The 23232-nt window shown below is 41.5% G+C and overlaps 1 protein-coding gene across 1 annotated transcript in view; it reads right to left on the bottom strand.

Moving 5' to 3' along the window:
* Nucleotides 1-184: 184 nt before the first annotated feature.
* The window catches only part of SPON1 (spondin 1), a 259770-nt gene continuing 236722 nt past the window's right edge, over nt 185-23232 (bottom strand). The window contains exons 9-16 of the mRNA XM_081012053.1: nt 16704-16844; nt 15509-15587; nt 12826-13008; nt 12544-12714; nt 12264-12431; nt 8229-8393; nt 5851-6114; nt 185-5077 (exon numbers count right to left, since the gene is read on the bottom strand). Coding sequence (XP_080868179.1) covers nt 4914-5077; nt 5851-6114; nt 8229-8393; nt 12264-12431; nt 12544-12714; nt 12826-13008; nt 15509-15587; nt 16704-16844 — 1335 coding nt within the window. The 3' untranslated portion in view covers nt 185-4913. The remainder of the gene's footprint in view (nt 5078-5850; nt 6115-8228; nt 8394-12263; nt 12432-12543; nt 12715-12825; nt 13009-15508; nt 15588-16703; nt 16845-23232) is intronic.

Below are 23232 nucleotides of genomic sequence, written 5' to 3'. Positions count from 1 at the left end.
GAGGGGGCTATTGTTGTCTGGGCAGTCCAGGACCTCCATACACACTGCCCAGGCTTGCACCCTGGGTAGGTCACTTTGGTACTGCTGTTTGACCCCTGGAGGCACAGTCCATTGTTTCTGAAGACAGACAGATGCCAACAACATTTATCTACTTGTACCATTAAACTCAAACAAACAAGTGATGTTGTTTTCATAGTAAAGATGTCTTTATTCCAAAATAATAATGTGTTAGCCGGACAACTACATACAAAACATCTACACAAGACTTTGGTAAGAAATATATCCATGACAGCTTTCTCAGAAATTCCATAGTGAACCAAAAAAAAAGAACCAACAACAAAGAAAACATAAAAACAAAAAGGCCTTTTTTGTTTTTTTAAAAAACCAAGTTGCTTTTATTAAAACCTATTGTACATATAAGCCCCCTAACATTTCTGTTTCATTGCTTGTAAAGTTTCTACAGATTATGTAAGAAAATAAAATACAGAGAATGTTAATAAATGGTAAGTGAGGTGTATAAAATTCCTAGATCTATACCTGTGCTTTTGGTTCCAGAGTGTGCAACAGGCATGAATTATTGTACAAGAGAAGAAGTGTGGTCTATTATTGGCTGATTTGCAACAAATATTACACTACTAGAAGGTTTACAGTAACTTTGCAATAATGCTATGCATTCTGTGTCACTTTGGGATTCATTTCTTTAATAGAAAAATCAACCTTAAGAGTCTCTATCAAGCTAAAATTAGGTGTGATTAACAGCACAATCATACACATCTCTACCTAGAAGTAAGTCTCATGACTTCAGTGGACTTATTCCCAGGTCAAGTGTGTATAGCATTGCAGTCTTAGTCCCATTAAAACCAATGGAACAAGGTAGTCCTAATTAAATTTCCACTAACAGTGATTAGCTGGATTGGGGCCGTTCTGTTTTTCATTCATTTTTTGTTTCTTTTTTTTTAAAAAAAAAGCATTACCATTATTACAAAAAGTAATGATTCCCACCACTATTTGGATCAAATTAGAAGAAATTTGTCAACGTGGACTAGGACAGCTATATTATCAGGTGATGGAACAACCAAATTGTCTTCAGCTGCAAGCTCTTTCATGCTTTCTAATCACAATCCTTTGAAAAGTCAGCCAACCAAGCAAAATACTATTAGATATTAAAGAAATTACAAGCAACTACACAGAGCTGCTGCTGTGTCAATCAAGTACTGGGGACAGTGAAAGTCAAATCATTAAGTTCATGGAAATTCTTACTTAGTTCAGTAGAGCCAGCACTCTTTCTGGGACAATTACTAGCATTTAATACAAGCACAGCGTAGAAGAATCAAAAACATTTTAATGCAGGGTGTTTTGTTTTTTTGCAAGTAAATGCAACTGGGCATACTCCAGTGGTTACATATTTCATGCATATTTTGACTGAATAAGTATATAATGTGAGGAAGTTAATGCATAATTCATTGAAGCAAAACATAATTGAATCTTAGATATCTGAAAACCAGAGACACAAAAATTAGCATCAGCCTAATCTCGTGCATTAACTCATAAGTGTGCTTGTCCTTTCAAGACATTTCTGCTCGGCGCCTGTGCTGAAGGCCCTCCTGAATTTTCCCTGGTTCTTCCCTTCCTTGCCCATTGGCCCTCAATTGCTTTGGGTGGCTTTGCACTGGAAGTGACTGGCTACTCAGTGGAAATGATACATGAGAAGACACTCACAACCACAATGAACTAACTGTGAAGATGGTGTGTCTCTGGGTCTTGAGTATAGAGACAGGGATGGAAAAGGCTTATGAGAAGGAATATAGTGAGGATTTGGGAGGTGAGGTGCACTTTAGCTCTAGAAAAAGAACACTGCCAACCTTTTGAGATTATGTTAACTTTTCTGATGAGGCATTCAATAAAAGGACATATATTAATATTGAATAAAGGACCTCATTTGAAGTGGCTATGGTGACTGTAGTAAAAAAGCTAAGAGCCTAGCTCCTCAGATTTCTGCTTAGCGACCCCACAGACACCCAAATGGCAGACTGGCTGATGAGTCAAAAGTAGTTGATTCTGAAACAATGTTTGGATTATACATAGAAAAGTGATGTTATTTCTAGCTGACCACACATGTCTTCTGAGGTGAATCCTTTCTGGAATAGTTACAAATGAGACCTTTTAAGTTTCCACGTATAATGAGCCCGTGGTACCCTTTCAAAAAGACACCCCGAGTGCACCAAATATTATGTTGGAAGAGGTGTTTACATTTTCCCAGAGCTCAGCGGTCAGTCTTAGGTGAATCTCTCTGTGTCAAAAACAATAAAATGTGTTTTTTCCCCTTAGGGTGCCAACACACTGTGCTGCTGTTTATAAATGCTGCAGCTCTGAAAGGGGTACAAGATGATTAATGTCAGCAGCTACATGACAAATTGAAAATGAAAACCTTGTGGAATTTTGGAGCTGTGTGCAGAATTCATTCCTTTTCTGCAATAGTTGGAGGTCCCTTACCTCTAGAAGGCTGGTGGCATCACCCTGCACGTTATTTCATTCTGAGACCACTGCCTGCAACAATATCATTATAGTTTTGGGGACTCTCTAATTTGACTCAGTCCCTTTTGGACTCAGTCCTTGTACAGGATTACGTTTGGCATAGAGAACTGAAGAGAATGCAGAAAGATGCCCTCCTTTTTATACTGTGGTTTTTAACTGCTGATGATTTACAGAACACTCTAATATATCACCTGAATCTTTCTCTACACCTCTTGACATTCCAGGGAAATTAACTGATGCCTTATCCTTCGGAAATGTTTACAGCCTCATGACCAGATGAGCCACTCTGGCAAAATGACACTGCATGCATGCTTCTGCCCTCTCCCACACTAATCCCACATTCCTCTGCACGCAAGATGCATACAGACTTCGTTAATACTGGGAGTCATTTGCCCAGTACATCAAAATGTTACTAATAATCCATGCACTTGTTCATTATTGTGGTAGACTTGAGCTTGCTCCTTAAAATTATTTATATAACCTCTAGAGTTTTTTGTTGCCTTCTTCATTGTTGTATCAAAATTTCTGAAGCTTTGGCAATTGAAAGTAGAAACACATGAACATACAAGGTATTTCTGTAAAGGTATGTAGAGAACGGCTGGCATTTTCAGCATTTTTTTCTAGTTTGGATTTTTGCACACTGAACACAAGTTGTGTTCTCCACAATTATACTGGCTATATTAGGGGCAGGTAACTGAATCCCTATCCTTCGGGCCCAGGTTGCAGCTACATGGCACACATCAGCCAATATTGGGTTTTATGAGAGAGACGGTGAAGGATTAATTCAAGGCATTTGCCTTGCCTGTTACAGTATGCCATAGTTGTGTCTGTAATGTAGTCCTACATTTTAGACAGAAATGCAGGAGCTTTCTGCTTCATCCATGGGTGTTCCTAAGGATCCACTTACTGACCCCAGCCCCCTTTCAATGGTACTTACTCCACTGTACAACTTCCTATTGGAGCTGTACTTTTTGTTTTTATACTAATCTATAATACCAGCACCACCAAAACTGTCTCTCACAACAGTTACTTTTTTCTGAAAATATATGCCAGAAATATGGCAACCATTACTGGAAAGCTAGTAAGAGAACGAGGAGAAACAAACATATATGCTGCCTGTGACAATTACATCAGGGTAACAATACCTCTGCCAGGTGATGGAGAGAGAAAAATGGAAGCTTTGTGACTGAAACCAGCAAAAGCAGCTTTGGGAGTGATGCGGAGAAGCTTCTTCCCCTTCTTCCTTCTTGGAATTACTTGGTAGAGCAAGGTTTGAAGCTCTGATGCTGAGGACCGTCACCTCTGCAGCAGGCATCTAAACAACACCTTGTATATTTATGTTAGCCCAACTCTTAGAAGGCAATGGCTGCTCCCGAAACCACCGAGATCTGTTTGGTTCTGATCCCCAGGCAAGGATAATCTCCAAATCAGAGATGAGCAAGGCTGGCTGGGACTGATGGAATGCAGCAACATCTGCAGTGCTGCAGGTTCCTCATCCCTGATGCAATTGAGTGCCTGCTTCCCTGTATCTTACCACTTAGCACTTGTGGCATTTCAGATGATTCCCATCAACCCCTAGCCAGAATGGCCAAAGCTTGAGGGATGATCAAAGCTGTAGTTCCACAACTTCTGGCAGTCACAGGTTCCTGTCTGGTGGTCACAGGATGTCCTGACGTAACATCTGACATGGCAAATGTGAATAGTGTTCTTACTTAGAAGCAGCCCAACAGTTAATTTGTGGCCTTCAGACAGAAAGTGTTACCATTTGTTCTATTCACATGTGAACAGTTTAAATTTGCTTTCCCTTCTGAAAGTGGGAAGGAAGAAAATATGCTTTATTTTGTAGCTGTCCCTACCGAAGGAAAAAGAAATGTCTCACAGGATTGCTATAAATACAAATTTAAAAAGATAACTATGCACCTGAAGTATTATTGAACCAGCATTATTGAAGAAATTCCTTGGCACAGTTGTGTAATCACAGAGGCACTGCTTTGAGTATTTTGAAACTGGATCCAAATAGGTATTTATGTTTGCAATGTAATTTATGCATGCAACCTGTGTATTTACAGGTAATATTTCTATGATTATGGTATGTCCACACAGAGATGTCTATAATTTCAAAGTTATTAGCAGTTCACAATGACTTCACTATTTTTATGCATTAAGGGCTAGCTGGAGCATCAAGGAGCCACTCTCAGCATACATTTGTGAGGAAATATTTATAAAATATATCTCTTGCACCAGCAAGACTAATAAGCAAACCACACTGCAAAAATGAAAACTAATATACACAATTTATATCTTCTTTTAAAAAAAATCAAATCAAGGTTGATTTTACATTTAGCTCAGAGTGCATTATTTGAAAGACTCAGGTTTTGCTAACACGGATGAACATTGCAGGCTCTTAATTCCTTCTTGTCTTTGCAACTAGTAAACTGAGTGCTTTTGAATCTCTTCTTGACTGTCATGAACCTTTCCTGGATTCCACCCCCACACAGTTTGGTACATTCTGACCAAGCAGTCCATGGTTTCATCTTACAACCTAAAATTAAAATAAAATAAAAGCATGAAGGTCAATACTTTGTGTGAAAATTCTCTCTTCTGTACACTTGGTTTGATTTCTGTTCTTAACTTCAAGCTTTTAAAATATCATGGTTAGATATATAAATAATTCCACAGGTCATTCGGCATGTTACCTTGAGAAATAGTTTATACTTTTAGAAATTCCTCATGAATATCTGTGGCTCATGAGTCTATCTCAACTGCCACATCCACACAATGGATCTTCTGAGTGGCAGGTGTTGCCCATGTGAATAGGCTGCTCTTACAAATGCACAAGGGACTGCAGTAGCCCTACCTAGTACATTAACTGGGCCCCTTCTATTAAATAGATAGGACGAATGACAAACAGAAGCAGAGGATCGAGGCTATGGAATGTGCTCCCATTCTACATTTCGGAAAAGGTGCTTGTAGCCAGCTAAGTTTTATTCAGAGTAGACCCTTCAAAACTAACGGTCCTAAGTTTGACATGACTTGAAAAAATAATGGATCTTTCTGAGCTTAGTATGTGTTTTATTCTGTTTTGTGTTTATTCTGAAATTGGTTTAAATCATGTTGTATTTTCTTTATAATTTTTTTGGGGGGTGTTGTGTGTTAATCATTCCTGTGATCTCTGGGGACCAGTTCAGAATCTATAAATGACTCAGGAATAAATAAACAAACTAGTATTGTAGTCTAGGGTTGTGCGCCTGTTTGCTCCTCTTTTAACTAGTTTTTGGTGGCACAACAGTTCCAAGCAACGTCTACAACACATACCTGGAAATTGCTCGCCATCTACATCTTCTTTTGCCTGCTCACTTCTCCTTTTTTCACGAGGCTCTTTCCACCGCCGTTTCTCAATATTGGGATTTCTCAAGCATTTCCTTATCCGGCATTTTTTACGCTGTACAGTTTCTGGGCATGAAGCTCCTCCAAACTGGGGTTCCATTTTGATCATCCTTGTCCTGATCATATGACCTTTCCCACAAGATTTGTTGCATTCTGACCACTGAGACCACTCTGTTAACTCACAGTCAATGGCTACACAGACAGAACAAGAAAGGCTGCCATGAGCATCAAGCTACGCAAACAAATGAAGTTAAGGAACAATGTCAATATGCTCTGATAGTGGCACCAAAAAGCAGGAAAATTCCCTGATGGTCTCAGAGCAAATTTTATAGCAGCTCTCTGCACTCTGGTGTCCTACAGATGCCAGTGGACTACAACTCCCATCATCCCTAGTCATGCTAGCTTAGGAGCACCAACTTGGGGAAGGCTGTTTTATAGCAACACAGAACCTAGATCATCTTCTTATAATTCTGTTTTGAGAATAAGCTCAAATTACTCCACTGGGGACTTACTCTCCATCTGTGGTGGCCTTTCATTGGCCAGGCAGAAATGAATATGGAAGCGGTGAAATGCTCGTCTTTAGAGCACACAGACCCAGAGGCTGTTTTTGCACCACTTCAGACAACATTCACATTCTGTTCCTTTCACAGACACAGAGATGCCTGAGAATCACAGGGATTCCCAACAAGGCACTGTTATTCTCTCCCCCTACACTCTTTTCCTCTACTTCCCACTGTAATGAACCAACCCATTACCTTGAACTCATTCATGCCTCCTATGGCAGAATTCAGTGGCACTTTCCTCCTCAGAACCCCAGCATGCAGGCTACTTGGATGCCTAGTGAGAATAACCTGGATCTTTGGAAGGGTAAAATCTTTTCAAAGAATTTAAGTGGCACTTGGCTCTATAATGGAACACTCTTGTGGGTGGGCAGAGTTAGGAGACCAGAAGTGGGAGCAAGGCTGGGGAGCCAAAACAGAAAGATCCTGCAGTCATCACCATTTGAAAGCTGGGATGATCTAGCAGTTAAAAGTATGAGCTATCTTTTGGGAAGTCTCAAGTTCAGGGTGGGGAATCTTTTTGGCTCCATGGGCCAAATCTGACAGGGGGTGGGGCTGCCCATCTGTCAACCATCTGACATCAGAACAAGTCAGGGGCTTGGGCACTTTTGAAGTCTTGAATTTGGGATGTCAAAACACCAGGTGCAGCTGATCCAGAAAGCTTCATTTCTACTGTTGATCAGCAGGTGGGCAGTAGAACCGAAGCCTGCTTTCTGCAGGCATCAGGTGTGTGATAGAACTAGCAGTAGTTCTGCATCACCATTGCAAACACTTTTCAGCAGCAAGGAAGGCCTTTCATAGGCTCTCCAACACTGACACAGAAGAAATCATTCTCTATGATCTCTGCAATAGAATTAGACATTCTACCCTTGTGTCAGGAGCTGCTGATATCTGTGCCCTGTGTGGTGACAGCTTCTAAAGTGACAGCTTATAAGCAAAGTATCTTCAAGCCTTGGACTGACTCTGCCCACTCAGCCAAGCCTTATTCAAGCAACAAGGTCTTCTTGAGCAGGGCAGTCTTTAGCATGTGAGCCGCCGGGGTGCAAAGATCTGCCCAGCACCCCCAAAGTTCTTTGTTGACCTTTTTTTAGGGGGGGCGAACTCAAGGTTGTTGAGCTTTTTTGGGAAGGGGGAATCACTCACCTGTAACAACAATGCAGCAAAAAAACCTGCTTTTGTTTCCTGACTCGTCGGGAATATATGATGCTACAGAGTAACAGAGCAATGGAGGAGGGGGGTGGGGACTTCTGCTCTATTGCTTTTCACTGCTGCAAATCAAGAGGGACTGGTGTACAGTGGGTATACATTTGGCGCCCCCCCCCCCAATTCAGCGCCCGGGTGCACCACACCCCTTGCACCCCTTGGTAAAGACCACCCTGTTCTTCAGCTCTCTAGCTCTTGTTATTTGGTACTGATTTCTGCCTTGCTCCTTGATTTCCGCCTTCTCATTTGTACTTTGGGCCTGACTTACATCTTTGTCCCAGATCTCCATGTTCCCACTTCCTTGCCCATGTCAGTCTGCTTGTCGATGACCCTGCCCTGACAGCTTGTGTGGAAATGGTGCTTTGGCAATGCCTGTGTAGCTGTGCATCACCGCTCTTGACTCAAGGCTATGATCAGGTTAGGAGTAGCACTTTGTCAAAGCAAACAGAATGACCAAATTTCTGGCCAAGCAGCATGCTGAATAGGAAAGAAGGGGAAGGGAAACGGCAACCTGGCCTTCAGACTCCAGACATCTGTACTTACGGCACTCGGGCAGCATGCACTTTTCTACTTGCTCCAGCTCCTCATTGCAGTCTCCAAGCTCTGCTGCAGATTTCAGCATTCTCTGTCGGGTCCTCATCCCCTTCCCACATGTTACGCTGCAGTCACTCCATTCAGACCAAGGAGACAGCATACAGGGAATGGTATCTAGTGCAAGGGAGAAAGATTGACTAGCTCACAGCCAGGCTTTAATTTCAAAGTGTTGTCCAGCCATTTGGAAAAAGCTGGAGGACAGGGCCACTTGGTAAAGACTGGATTGGTACTGTGGATCTTGCAATGGAGGAGGACCCTTGTTGGCTCAAATCCATATTGACTACCAGGGTGCAAACACCAGTGACCCCATCACCCCATCTTTCTCACTTGTGGGGCAAATGAGAAATTGCAATCAGCTCCCCCAGTCTCTCTTTTTTCCATCTTGGGAGCAGTCTGTCCTCTCCCTGAATTGGCTCAGGGCTATGAGGGGACAGAGTTAACCCATCTCCCCTGTGCTATTTCTCCAATTTAAATGGCAGCTGCTTTTGCCAAGAAGCTCAGTTCAACTGGAACTCTACATGTGCCCTGAGAAAACGAGTTTACTTTAACATAGCTTTGAGCAATGAGCACATCACCAGTGTAAGGAATCCGAGAAAGCTACAGTTCAAGTATCATTGTAAGCCCTAGTGGCTTCCACCAAAGAGGTTAGAGGTCATACAGCACTGGAAAACTCTGGACACATTTACATCCAGTGGTTGAATGACTATGGTGTGCAAACTGGCACAGCATGGTATGTTTACTCTACAATGCAGCTTCAGTAAAGAGGAGATGAAGCAAGATACCTTTGTAAATACTTATACATTGATTTAGGGGCCCCAAAATTAGTGTCCCCCCCAAAGCTTTAAAAAAATCATTTTGGATAGTTTGGTGCCCCTACATACTAATAGTATTGTATCAATGAAGATGCATTTATGGCTCTTTGTTGTGATTTTGAATGTATTTCATGAAACCTGAAATGATTATTTTTCTAAAGTCAGGTCAATTGAATTCATTCACCCATGCTAGAATGTGGTATTTGTTAGGCGTTCTTGAAGGAAATTGTTACATGTGCCAATGAGAAAATGTACCAAGAGAACGGGGTGAGGGAAATCCAGGAATAATTCAGTCAAGAGAGTGAACTGGAGAGAACAAAGTCCAGAGTTAAACTGACACTGGCTAGGCAGGGAATGGAGCCTGAGACAAGGGATATTTTCACACCTCGTAAAGTCAGGTCAGCATCAGTTCACACCACTACGGTTTCCTGGGGCTGGTTTCATGATGTGTAAAAACAGTAAACAAGGGTGACTGGCATGATGGGGGTGGCACACAGCTGCTTGCACTCCCTGATGATTTTTATAGCCTGGAGATGGCTAGTCCTCTAGCCACCCAATGGTGCTGTTTATTCTTTTACAAGACTTGAGGTCAATCCATTGAGACCTCACATTAGACTGATTTATGGGTGATTTCATAACATGCAAAGGTTCACTGGACTGAGTACATAAATCACAGTGACAGGAGAGGCTTGAGAGATACTAATTAATGTTAGCCTCAGAGCCATTTTGTACATTACGTATTAGCGTGTGCCTGTACATACTTAAGAATAAGAATTTGAAAGCTATATTCTGCAGCATTTGTTTAATGCATGCTTATTCTGCGTGGAGCTCTCCTTTCGATTTGAGTCTTCAGGCCAATGTTGTATGAAATGGTCCATACATGGGGAAATGCAATTTTGTATCTAGTGAACTGATTTATGGTCCCATTAATATATGCACGAGAGCCAGCCAAAACCTATAAAACAGGCAGGAGCAGTGCTATAGATGTATAGTTGATGGGGGTTTTTTTCATACCGTGGTCAGATGAACATAACTGAGATGAATATTGATTAAAAAAGGTGAATAATTTTGGCTGCAGAAGAAATCAGAAGCAAATGGTTTTCCAAAATAGAGTTCTGGAAGGCTATTTCAAATCAGAAATATTTCAAACCCCTGCAGATCCTGCTCATGTGAACCTCCTCATCTGTTCAGCCTATTCTTTATCTGTTTCAGGGGATTCTGGGGTTATTTTTGCATATCAGTCTCATCCTTCTGGCCAGTTCCCCTTGCCCTCAATTCTCTGGATCCCTCCATATTTCAGCCCTGTTGCCCTGGACCTGACTTCTTCATTATAAAGGTCTTTGACCCTTCCATCTGCCTTGCCCTAGTCTAGGGTTAGAGGGCAGGTATAAAAATGCAGCAGAATGGGATAGTGGAGTTGGTTGCACCATTTCAGGCTTAACAGGTGGCACTGTGGGTCAAACACCCTGGGGTTGCATTCAAACCACAGCCCATAATCTTCCTGGCCTAGGAAATTATCTGAAGATAGTGATGTAGAAAAAGAACGCCTAGATTAAGAATATCCAGCATACGTCATGTTACAGACTTGACTTCAAATCTGGGTTAAAGTGGTATCTTTTACTTAAGTGCACTCTGTAATTATATGCCACCTCCCTGCTAATACTGTTAAAGGTGGCTTTGCCGAAATGAATCACATAACTTTCCATCTGAAACAAGTGCTCTTTTGTGCAGCCCAAGAAAAGGGAGATGAAGTCAATAATGGCAGGTTTTGCATTTGAAGCTTTAAAGCTGCCAAACAAATGGGATTAATCATCAAAAGACAAAGGAATTTTGTAGGATGTTGCAATAGCTATTTAAAGTAGTTTAGACTTTAGAGAAAAGAGAAAGCACATCCCCAGCGCCAAGGCCACGTGGGATGCTGAAGTCTTTGCAAATCCTTATGCAAAAGGACCTGGACTAACATGTAGGGCAGATGTTAGCCATCTGCTGAGTTTGAACAGGGAGAAATGTAAAGTATTGCACTTGGGCAAAAAAAATGAGAGGCACAAATACAAGATGGGTGACACCTGGCTTGAGAGCAGTACATGTGAAAAGGATCTAGGAGTCTTGGTTGACCACAAACTTGACATGAGCCAACAGTGTGACGCGGCAGCTAAAAAAGCCAATGCAATTCTGGGCTGCATCAATAGGAGTATAGCATCTAGATCAAGGGAAGTAATAGTGCCACTGTATTCTGCTCTGGTCAGACCTCACCTGGAGTACTGTGTCCACTTCTGGGCACCACAGTTCAAGAAGGACACTGACAAACTGGAAGGTGTCCAGAGGAGGGCAACCAAAATGGTCAAAGGCCTGGAAACGATGCCTTATGAGGAACGGCTAAGGGAGCTGGGCATGTTTAGCCTGGAGAAGAGGAGGTTAAGGGGTGATATGATAGCCATGTTCAAATATATAAAAGGATGTCACATAGAGGAGGGAGAAAGGTTGTTTTCTGCTGCTCCAGAGAAGCGGACACGGAGCAATGGATCCAAACTACAAGAAAGAAGATTCCACCTAAACATTAGGAAGAACTTCCTGACAGTAAGAGCTGTTCGACAGTGGAATTTGCTGCCAAGGAGTGTGGTGGAGTCTCCTTCTTTGGAGGTCTTTAAGCAGAGGCTTGACAACCATATGTCAGGAGTGCTCTGATGGTGTTTCCTGCTTGGCAGGGGGTTGGACTCGATGGCCCTTGTGGTCTCTTCCAACTCTATGATTCTATGATTCTATGAATATTGTGACACAGTATGCATTTAATACATAATTTGAAGATGGGGTGTGTGTCACAATTTAAATACATACGTTTTAAGAGAACAGTTTTCATAATTTTTAATATGTAGTTTGAGATGATTTTTTTAATATTGAAGATTAATGTGGAAATGGAATAGAATTATGGGTAAAAATATGTGAAAGGGGCACATACCCAAAACAGGCCAGTTCATCCCTCCCTAACTTTAGGCCACATGCCCTATGCAACATGGCTACGCAAGAAGCATCAGCTCAGTTGCCTTCCCAAGCCTTTCTTCCACCTGCAGATTTGCTTGTCTCTGAGTATAACAAGCTGTAGTTGAGCCACATCTCAAGGCGGGGAGACATGCCACTTTCCCACACAGTGATTGGGTGAATCTCGGATACTTACGGCATTCGGGCATCATGCATTTCTCGGCTTCCGTGGTTTCTGCCTTGCACATGGATCCATCTGCTGGGGTCATCTTGATCATCCGGTGCCGTTTCTTCATTCCCATCCCACAGCTGGCACTGCATTCGTCCCACTCCCCCCATTCAGTCACCAGGCAGGTACTAGGAGCTATTGATAGCAATAGGCAGAAAGAAGATCAGTCTACTGACACTCCTTTAATAGAGGGATCACAGGCAGCTCTTATGCTGATTCAGCGAGGTAGGCTAAATCAAATACTTACAGCACTCCTCATTCACAATGCACTTCTCGGTCTCTTCTGTGGGTACTTTGCATATAGAGCCATCGTCGGGGAACTGCTTCACATATCTTTCTCTTGACCGCATTCCCATGCCACAAGAGACGCTGCAGGGGGACCACGTTATCCACTCGGACATCATACATGTGGAGCCATCTAAAATATAGAATACAATTGCCATTTCTTTTCTAAGTCTCATCTGGATGTGGGGTGGGTGGGAAGAGAAGTATACCTTTATCTCAACTCCCCCTTTCTTCTCTTTCCTACCTTCATCACTGCAGCCTGGGCCCATGCATGGCTGAAAGTCCTGCGTTTCTGGGCAAGGCACACTGAGGTCAAGTTGAGCTTTGAGCATCCTCTGCCTCATCCGCTTGCCCTTTTCACACGTGGAAGAGCTACAGGCTGACCATGGGGACCAGTTGGAATAGATGCAGGTTTCTGGAGTGTCGTCTAAAAGAAAAAAGCAAAAAGAAACAGTTACTCACATGGTGCATAATAATTATCCTATGGAACTCACTGCCATAGGATATTAAGACAGCCACCACCATCACAAATGACTTTCAAAAGGACAAACAAGCCTAGGGATGAATTTCGCCAATACTCCCATTTATCTATTGTGCCTTCTGTTTTCTTCATCTTCTCACATCTCATTCATTTATGAACACTTCTCGCCAACGACTATCTGGAATTCTCAGCTATGTACACAGGTGCTCACAGAGCATCTTAGACTAGCCACTCAAATTATTTTGCATGCAACCACACACACGTTTTCAGTGTAACATTGCCAGCCAATCAAACTATCTTGCTCAAATAGGTCAAGGGGTTTTAAAAACAAAAACAAAACTCTTCTACATGCCTCCTAGTGTGATATTATTTCACTGGGTATGCCAGGGATTGAAGCTGGTACTTTCTGCAGGAAGAAATGAGGTGCATCTCTACAAAGCATCCTTCTATATGGAATGACAGCCATGCTCTTTTCTACCAGTTTTTGAGTTGCCTGGTGTGACATGTTGCTCACTTATTCTGCGTGTCAGATCACAGCTCTGAAGACAACTAGAAGACTACATACAGAGGCATATTAAGTGGCTATTCCACAGTAATGGATAAGCCAGAACATCTTCCAGTAGAATTTAATGAAAAATCTTCCTGTTTAGTCTGCCTTTCAGCAGCTATTTCCTGTTATGCTGCTCCATGTTCCAAACAGTACAGGATAAGTCAGCAGTTGCATCATGGTCTAAAGAAGATGGGAGGGCCAGAATTTCACTTCATTTATTTCTTGATTGAAGTGTTTATAATCCACACTTTCACAAAAGTGAAAAGGCAGTATGACAAGGCAGTATGCAAGATTATAATAAATTCAGTAAAAGCACCAGTGAAAATATCATTAGGAACATCAGTTGATTGAAAAAGAAAATCAGATTTCCAAGGCTAGTCTTTACAAGACAGTTTTCAGATGCTGTCTGAAAAACGGCTGAGATGATTCCTGCTGGACCTTCTACACAGCAAGGTGTTCTGCAGCACAGGGGCTGCCCCACTACAAGCTCAATACCATAGGAAAGTCCAACTGAACTTCAGTAGTGTGTGAGGAACCACCAGAAGTGCCCCAGCAGAAGATCTCAGTGATCAAGGTAGGGGTCAGATGGTCCTTAAGACATTTTGGGTTCAAGTTGTTTAGGGCTTCGTGGATTAACACTAAAACCTGGAACCTGGCCTAGTAAAGGTAAAGAACACCTGGACTGTTAAGTCCAGTCAAAGGTTACTATGGGGTTGTGTTGCTCATCTCACTTTCAGGCTGAGGGAGCCGGCGTTTGTCCAAAGACAGCTTTCCAGGTCATGGGGCCAGCATGATTAAACTGCTTCTGGCGCAACAGAGCACCTTGATGGAAGCCAGAGTGCATGGAAATGCCATTTACCTTCCCACCGCAGTGGTACCTATTTATCTACTTGCACTGGCATGCTTTCAAACTGCTAGGTTGGCAGGAGCTGGGACAGAGCAACGGGAGCTCACCCTGTCATGGGGATTTGAACTGCCAGCCTTCTAATCAGCAAGCCCAAGAGGCTCGGTGGTTTAGACCACAGTGCCACCTGTGTCCTACCTGGCCTAGTATCAAACTGGCAACTAGTGCAATTCTCTCAGCACTGGAGTAACATGTTGCCAGCAACCTGCTCCTCCAAGCAGTCTGGTCACTGCATTTTGCACTAGCTGAAGCTTCTGGACCAGATAAAAAGGGCAGTACTGAGAAGTCACACAGTCAGACGATGGCCAAAATCATTCAGATATTTAATTTTTTTTAAAAGGCAACCTGCTCTACAAGCAATTCTGAAATATAGACTTGTAAATGTGCAATTCTAATGAGTTTTCAAAGGAAAAGAACTCACAGAAATTGCTTGCATCCTAGACAAAAGTAGAAAAAGGCACAAATGACAATGAGGCAATTAACTTTTGAATTTAAGAGATAACACCCTTTCTTACTTTTGAAAACAAATTCCGTAATCTCTACGATACTCGATTTAAGATACTAGTGCATATGGCTGAATCATTCCTGCTCTCATTTGAATTCTACACATATTATAGGCTTACAAGGGCAGCCTGTCCTCATAGACAAACACAATCATTAATAAAGAAGAGCAGTTAGATGAGGAAAATAGTAGAGCCTGACGAAGACCAACCCAGCGCAGGATAATAAAGTCAGTGGGATTAGGCTTCTTCTAAATTAGTATAGTGCTGCTTTCAATTCCAAAAAATTCTGCCTGCTGATACCATCACTGTGGGTGTTTATTAAGTAATGATGCTGGCTCCAACCACAAATGGGTAAGCAAATTGTTTTTCCCCCTTCCTGTTTTTAATACTGTCCTAATAATAATGCAGTAGGCGTGAAATATAGAGTAGCAGCACTGGAGGATGAAGCAAAACACAAACTTGTGTAAATAGAACATAATTAAAAAGTACCTTCATCTTCCGGAGCTTCTGCGGCAAGATCTGCAACAATGTCATCAACGTTATCGGGGACAATATTGCACTGCTCTCCCTGCAAAGAAACATTTTCAAGTGTTTAAATTGGCGGAGGAAACCATGCAGTTGCAGGCGCTGGAATGGAAAATCAGCTGCCTGAATATGTACAAACAAGATCTGTGTCCCTGGAGTGTAACCTAGTGAAGGCCTAGTGAAGTCATGAGGTCCTTTTGTAAATGTAAGTCTTGTGAAGTAGCCCAGGAAGCTAAAGCCTCAAGGGTACCTAGGCCTCTCTTCTGAAGAATGAGAGCTGCTGAAACTTCTCTCTGGAGAAGCTTTCAAATACGAGTCAGAAATGGCAAGCTAAGATGCAAAGGAGAATTTTGTAAAAGGCAAATGTGGTTTAAAATGCTGGCAACGTGGGAAAACATCCAACGTGATGATCTCATTAGTCATAATGCCAGATGTTACTGGGAGGGCATGTGGGGAATTATGGGGTTGTACTGGCACTTGCCTTTCTGTTTGCCTGATGGAATGATCTCCCTATGCTGTTCTGAGAGTTCTCCAAACGCTCAGAAGAAGATTTGGAGAGGGTTCAGGGCGAGCGGGGGGGGGGGGGGAGTCATTTTGTGTTTGCAGGAATCCCTGCGCTGGCTTCTGCTAGCTCAGTGAGTTAGTTGACTACCAACCACAGTCGGAAGCAGTTATGCACACCCTGAAATCATCTGCATAGGAAATAAAGAGTAATCCAGTTCTCTGGTTTCCTCAGACCCAGTGCTGCTAAACTTTGGTGAGTCCTTGAAAAACGAGCCTCTAGGAGGGGTTCCATTTGTACTCATATGTATTGGCAAGAAGTGGTCATCCTCTCAAGCAAACTGATTGGGGCCAATGCATCCCTTAACTGTGATTAAAGTGAAAGGTAGTGAATTTGCTCAGCTGGGTACTCTGGAGAGGCACTGTATGAACTTGTAGCTCCCTCTCAGTCACTTAACATTAAGAGATTGGGACCCTCATGTCTCCACTGACCCAACATAGACAGAACGATCAATTCATAGCTTCTCATTGATGCTTCTTATGCATCAGTTGAAAAATCTAGTAATGAACAAATTAGTTCTATGTTCCAGCTTTATTATTAGATTTATCCCCACCCCCCATTCAATTTGTATTGCTGTAAGGAATGCCATACTGGTACCTTCCGTGCAATCCTTTCAATGACAACTCTGGCTACTGACTTAATGGATCCTCCTTCTGGGTCATAAAAGGGACTCTGGGGGTGGTCGAGGCTGGTGAGAGGCCTTATCTTCTCTTGAGGTACTGTTGGTTTGTTGGGTGACTGCAGCAGAAAGATACAGATATAGAAGAAACCCGTGATAAAAAGTGTCACAGTGAATAGTGGACACTCAGCACAAAAAATAATAGCACTAGAATCAAGAAGTACTCTGAAAAGTTTTCAGTTGTACACTACTTCCATTACAACTGACCTCAGATTCTGAACTCTTTATCATGAGTATATATTTGTCATGACTGTCTATTTTTTATGGTTTTAGGTTTCTTTTTTTAAAATGCACCTGCTGTTTCTTAAAAACTGGGTTTTCTGGAAGTTTTTCTTGTACATTGTCTCTTGAAGACTGTATAAAAGACAATTAATAAATTAAAAACAACAGCCTGAAGCTAAAATGAAGACAAACTGGGAGCACATTAATTTATATTTTTTGTATCTTCAGCCCCAAAGTAAGAGCCACTCACAGCAAATACTCTATAAAAATATGGAATCAAATCAAATTACAATATGAACTAATTTGACAGCAGCAATACCAGAACAAAAAAATTAAAACAGAAAAACCACCAGAATTGTAATAGGCATTGTTTTATAAAACCTACAAATTCAAGTAGAAAACATGGTTGACTTCTACAACCCATCTCCCTTCTTCCTTTTCCACATTTCTGTAAAAATCAAAACACACTTCAAAATTTGAGCATAAATACATATTTGATATTCGTATTCCCTAACAAATATTGCTGCACTCAACTATTTCAAGACATCAACTGCACAAAAGGTTGTGCGACCCTAGCACCTTACTAAAAATAAAAATCAATATAGCCAGAAAATAAACAGGGCAGTCTATTCAAATCCTAACTTTGTCTACACTTGCACATTTCTCATTAACTCCTCTCATACATATTCAGGAAGGTAAATATTTAATATAAAAATTGAATATCGCAGAAAACGTTGTGTTGACTCCTAGCGTGTGTCCATGAACTCTGTCTGCCAGTACTCATAAATCATTTCCAGTCTACACAATGACTTCGGGTTGACTGATCTACAGACTAAAGCAAGTTCTTGCACTGTACTTAAAATAAAAAATCAAAAAAAATCTTGCTTGCTTGTTCTACCTTACACTTTGACATAAAAGGCAAAGTTCAAACAGAATGGCAAGAGCTTTCATTTGCCATCCCAATTTCAGTTCTCCCACCTATTCCTCTTGAGACTTTTGCCCTTCCTTTGTGGCTCCTGGAAAAGTCAGCAATGAAAACTTAGTATGGCTGTCCTAAAGTTTTAAATACACCATCATAAATAAACACAACTCCACTGAAATGACAATAGAGAAGGTATTTCAACTGTATGTTAATGGATGAATAAATATAATATTAGGCAGAAACCTAGTCCCTACTTTTTATTTCAAGGCACACTCATTAGAGCAGGACACCCATACAAACTCCTGTAAAAATGATAACCAACTAAACTAAATTGGATTCTTGAATAGCTTGGACTTTTTGTCCATATGGCATCCAGATTTGGGGAGGAGTCTGTCAATCCAAACCTAGTTGTTACTTGTTTGCATGTGCATCTATTAAATTCTGATCCACAGCAAACAGATTCTTGCTAGTCTTTTAGTACAGCTCAAGCTGAGTGCAATCCACCACTCATATATCAGATACTCAACAACCTCTCTCCCACCCAGATTTGTTTGGTACCTTGGGTTAAGTACTTAATTTGTTCTGGAGGTCCATTTTTAACCTGAAACTGTTCTTAACCTGAAGCACCACTTTAGCTAATGGGGCCTCCCGCTGCCACCGCGCTGCCGGAGCACGATTTCTGTTCTCATCCTGAAGCAAAGTTCTTAACCCGAGGTACTATTTCTGGGTTAGCAGAGTCTGTAACCTGAAGCGTATGTAACCTGAAGCATATGTAACCTGAGGTACCACTGTATATCCCCCACCCTTTCAACAGAAGTGGATGAAATGTGCAGGTAGTCCACGGAAACATTTTTCTTGGCAAAAGAGCCACATACCCTTGGAAACTTTCTCAAGGCTCTGTGCCAGGAGTGGCCAAACCAGAAGTAGGTGGGGCCAAAGCCACATACACACCTCATTCAGGCTAACACACACACACACACACACACAAACACACACACCTGTAAACATGCAGACACATACAGTATTCATCTATTCATTCTCCATTCCTTCCCCTCAAAAAAAGAACCATCCCAGATCCCCCTGTATAATAGCATTAGAATTGTCTTTAAAAGAAGCCTTGCTGTTTGAAGAAATTCCAGTGCAATTCTTCCCTTTTGGGTGTCTCACAGCCCTCCTTATTTTTTGCCATGCTCCAGTTTCCAGCGTTGGCGAGGCTGGGTGGGTGGGGGGAAGGTAACGGCTACAGGAAATGGTACCATGGAGGCAAAGCTAATGGGAGTGAGGCTTGAGAACAGGGGCAGAAAACTGAACGGAGAAGCTGTGTGTGCCTCATAAGGCCTGTGGGCCACGATTTCCCACCCCTGCTTTAAAACCATAGCCATTAAAAAAAAACACACCACAACTTTAAAGCACAAAGGGGAGAAAAGATCCACCTGAATATATACTATAAATTGGCTTTTATCAGTTAGCTTCTGCTCATTCTATAACACCAGACGTTTGGCATTGCAAGCTTTCTTAAAAGCCTCTTTTGCAGCATCACTGTAGCATGCAGGCAGGTGGCAGAAGAACATAAAGAACAGGGACCCTTTGCTTTGTCTAGGAAACTGTGAGAAATATCTGGCTAAAGGCTTTGCTGCCACGATCAGCTCAGACTCATCCACTAGGAACCTGCAGCGGGCTTTTTTATTTCTACGACAGATAATTTTTACTGTTTTTATTAGTTCGGCAGTCAGTTTTAAAAAACCCCACCACATTCCACAGAATTGTCAGAAGACAAGCAATATGCAGCTGGATTTTATTTTAAGAAACTGGATGGATAAGCAAGTGGACTGATTTACATCGTGGAATCAAAAAGAACAACAGAAGATTATCAGGACTGTATTTCAGCATTATATAGGCAATAACCAGCTCTAGACTAAAACTGTGCTGAACTGCACCTATTATTCTCATGAAACCCTTTGCTCCTTACAGAAGAGGTTTCCCAACCCTGGCCTCTTTCATGGAGAATGGGATAATTTTTGTGAAATTTTGTGGGGCAGAATGGTTGCTCTTAACTTACTAGGTAATACCTCAGAGACCGCCGCTTACACTTGGAGGAGTGCAGAACTCTTTTCGCAAAGGCTTCTATCCTGACAGCACTTCATAGAATGCCCATTGTGTCATGTGGCCACATACATGGGCATTCCGGAAAGTGATGCCAGACTTGAAGTCTGTATTTGAAGTAGGGAAGGGGAAGAAATTTGATTCAGTTCCCATTTAATCCCCACTTTCCATATTAAGGTTGTGGGGTGGGGTAGGGTGAGGTGGGGGAACACCCTGAATTTCCATAACAATATGAGAATGGAAACACAACCCTCCTTCAAAAGCCACCCTTTTCTGAATTTTGTGATGCCGTTCTTCTACCAAACAATGTCACAGGAATGCATATATTAGGGGCAAAAGTGCATAAAAATGAATATAGTACTGAAAGTAACACACACAAATGCACAATATTGGGAGAAATCACTTGCAAAAATGTGCTCATTAGTGAAAACTGCATACAAAAATGCGTTAAATAGGAAAAAGCCACACTAAAATGTTGAAGAACTCTCAAAGGTTTCTTCTTACGAAATTGTTGCAAAAATTTAAGATGGGAAAAATTAAAAACAGATAGAAATTGTCAGATCCTTCAATTCCTAGTCAGGAGAGTCTCACACAATTGCAAATGAATGTGGGGTGTTTAAAAGTCTGAAGCAGAAAAAGAGCCTTCAGCCATCTTGGTCTGTTAATAATAGAATGGATTCGGTATCAACTTCTTATTTCTAAAATTTATATCCTATATGAAGCCGAAATTGATTACTGGAAGCATTCTATTTTATTAAAAATAAAATAAAATAAAATAGGGTTGCTTTCCCCCTCCCCCAACACACATACCTCTTTAAGGCAAATTCAACCTGATTTACACTTCTGCAACCCCACCCTGGCAAATGCTCATCAGTCAGAACTAACAGAGATTGGTTAAGTAGAATTATAACAAATACAGTTGTATCTTTCTGGATGTGGTCTCCTGCTGCAAATACAACCAATCCATAGGACTCAGTCTGCAAACCCAACTCAAGGATTTGTGTAATGATAACTTTGTTTCAGTGTCAAAAGTCAATACAAACAAGTCAATTAGTTAGAGAGCAATAGGCTTCCAGCATCAATGTAATTGTATAGTATCTGATACAGTAAGATATGTTAAGATAGAAAAATGCATCTACAGTCGTACCTTGGTTCTTGAACGCCTTGTGACTCGAACGTTTTGGCCCCCAAACGCTGCAAACCCAGAAGTAAGTGTTCTGGTTTGCAAACGTTTTTTGGAAGCTGAACGTCTGATGGGGGTTCCGTGGCTTCCAATTGAGTGCAGGAAGTTCCTGCAGCCAAGCCTTGGTTTTCGGAAGTCGAACAGACTTCTGGAACGGATTCCATTTGTGAACCAAGGTATGACTGTATTTATTTATTTTTTGATGAATTTCCAGATTGGTTTGTCCTCATTATTTTCGACCCAAGGGTCTGTTTTAAAGGGTAATGACAAACTGTTATGCTAGTTCACAAGTGTGCTAGTTCTGGTTTCTGCTGACATCTTCATTAATGACCATAAAAGAAAGTAAACAATGCCTTGTGTAATTCCGGGGTAGTAAATTGGGAGTTGTTGACCTGTGGTAGGAAATGGACTTGGAAAAGAGGCAGGATAGTAAACCATAAAATGAGAAAAACATGCAGGGAAGGAGAGGGGGGTGGAATCTTGAACAACAACATTCAGTGGGAAGGCAATAGCATGCTTGAAAAACAATAATTCCACTAAACAGCACAAAATGATAGTAGGCAGGAAGTTTGATAAGACCACACAGAGCAATACAATGACAGAACAGTAAGATAGCAGAGTTCCTGTGGTGAGTCATGGAAATAAAGTCTACACTGTTCTGGAGGAGCCTTGGGTAGAAAACAGCACATGGCACTAGTTATCTCAGCAAGGATATACATAAATTGGAACAAATTATTTTCAGTGCATACTCAACAGACTGCATTCAAAATCGCTTGCTTCTGTCACTGGAATATTAGAGTCCCTTACTACTCTTTGAACATATTCTTTGTGTTGAAATTAAAAAAAAGACCCTTGGTTTCTAATTTGTGTAGCTGGAAAAGGTATAGGAAACAGAATATCTTTTTGAGGATCAATATATATGTACGACAATTTTTGTGGCATTTTTACACATGGAAGATTCCCCCTACATTGTAAAGAATGAGATGCTCTGCTTCCACTCTTTTGTATGCTCAGCAGAGAGCCAGCATGTACCCATATTGGATAAGAATAATGATATTTAATAAATATGCCAGGAAGCATCCAAGCATCCAATGGACAAAGCATATTGTCCATTTCCCACTTAAAGAAGCAAATTAAGTAGTAATCTTTTCCTCTAGTGATAAGGACATAGGATGTTTAGTCTCTCAAGACTGATCAAATGAATAAGAAATTCTTCACATAAAATTACATAAAGGGGTTTTGATTTGAGATCCAACTTTCTCCCTCTCTCCACAAGAGCCTGCCCAATGTTTAATTACAATGTATTGATTCTTTACTTACACAGAAGCTATTATACGTGCACTACTCAGGGGATACTCTTTGCCTTATGTTACACTAACACACTGCTTCTGTTAAAGTCCTGCATTTAAATTTTCCCACACTCAAATACTCTGGCATAAGGACTGTACATTCACAGCCAGCATTGGAGGGGATGTAACCAGCAGCTGCATACTTATCATTACTATTTCCTAGCGGCAGTGTACAAGTGGTGGTTAGGTCAATCCAGAAAAAGCATGGTGTGTGAGGACACAGAGTGCCTTCTGGTTCATGACAGGCACCTGAGAGATGGAGGACCCATGGAAGCTGATGCAAGCAATCATTGGGAAAGGGGATTCTGTGGGAAAACCATGACTGTCAAAGTTAATTCATAGGAACAAAACAGCCTTGGATTGACCTATGTGGACTGGACTGACCCTATGTCTCAGGGCTGCTGTGATGTTAACAGGAAGACCACAGAGGTCACCCTGAGCTGTGTGGAGGAAGGACAGGATAAAGTGTAATAAACATTTTAGAATGGCAGAACTTCACAGGAACAATACCATGAGTTATACAACTATTTGAAGTTCTGTTCTAGGAATCCATTTTAGAAACAATTTCCATGCAAAACTTATTTCTGCATGTAAGAGTAAGAGTAGCAGTTATTAATCAGCAGCCAAGTGGTGTGGATGTTCAAACTGCAGTGGGCAAGGCCTCCAGT

The sequence above is a fragment of the Podarcis pityusensis genome (genome assembly GCF_964106645.2).
Source record: "Podarcis pityusensis genome assembly, chromosome: 1".
Lineage (NCBI taxonomy): Eukaryota > Metazoa > Chordata > Lepidosauria > Squamata > Lacertidae > Podarcis > Podarcis pityusensis.
Note: the sequence above shows the minus strand (reverse complement) of the source record. Positions and strands in the feature narration are given on the sequence as shown.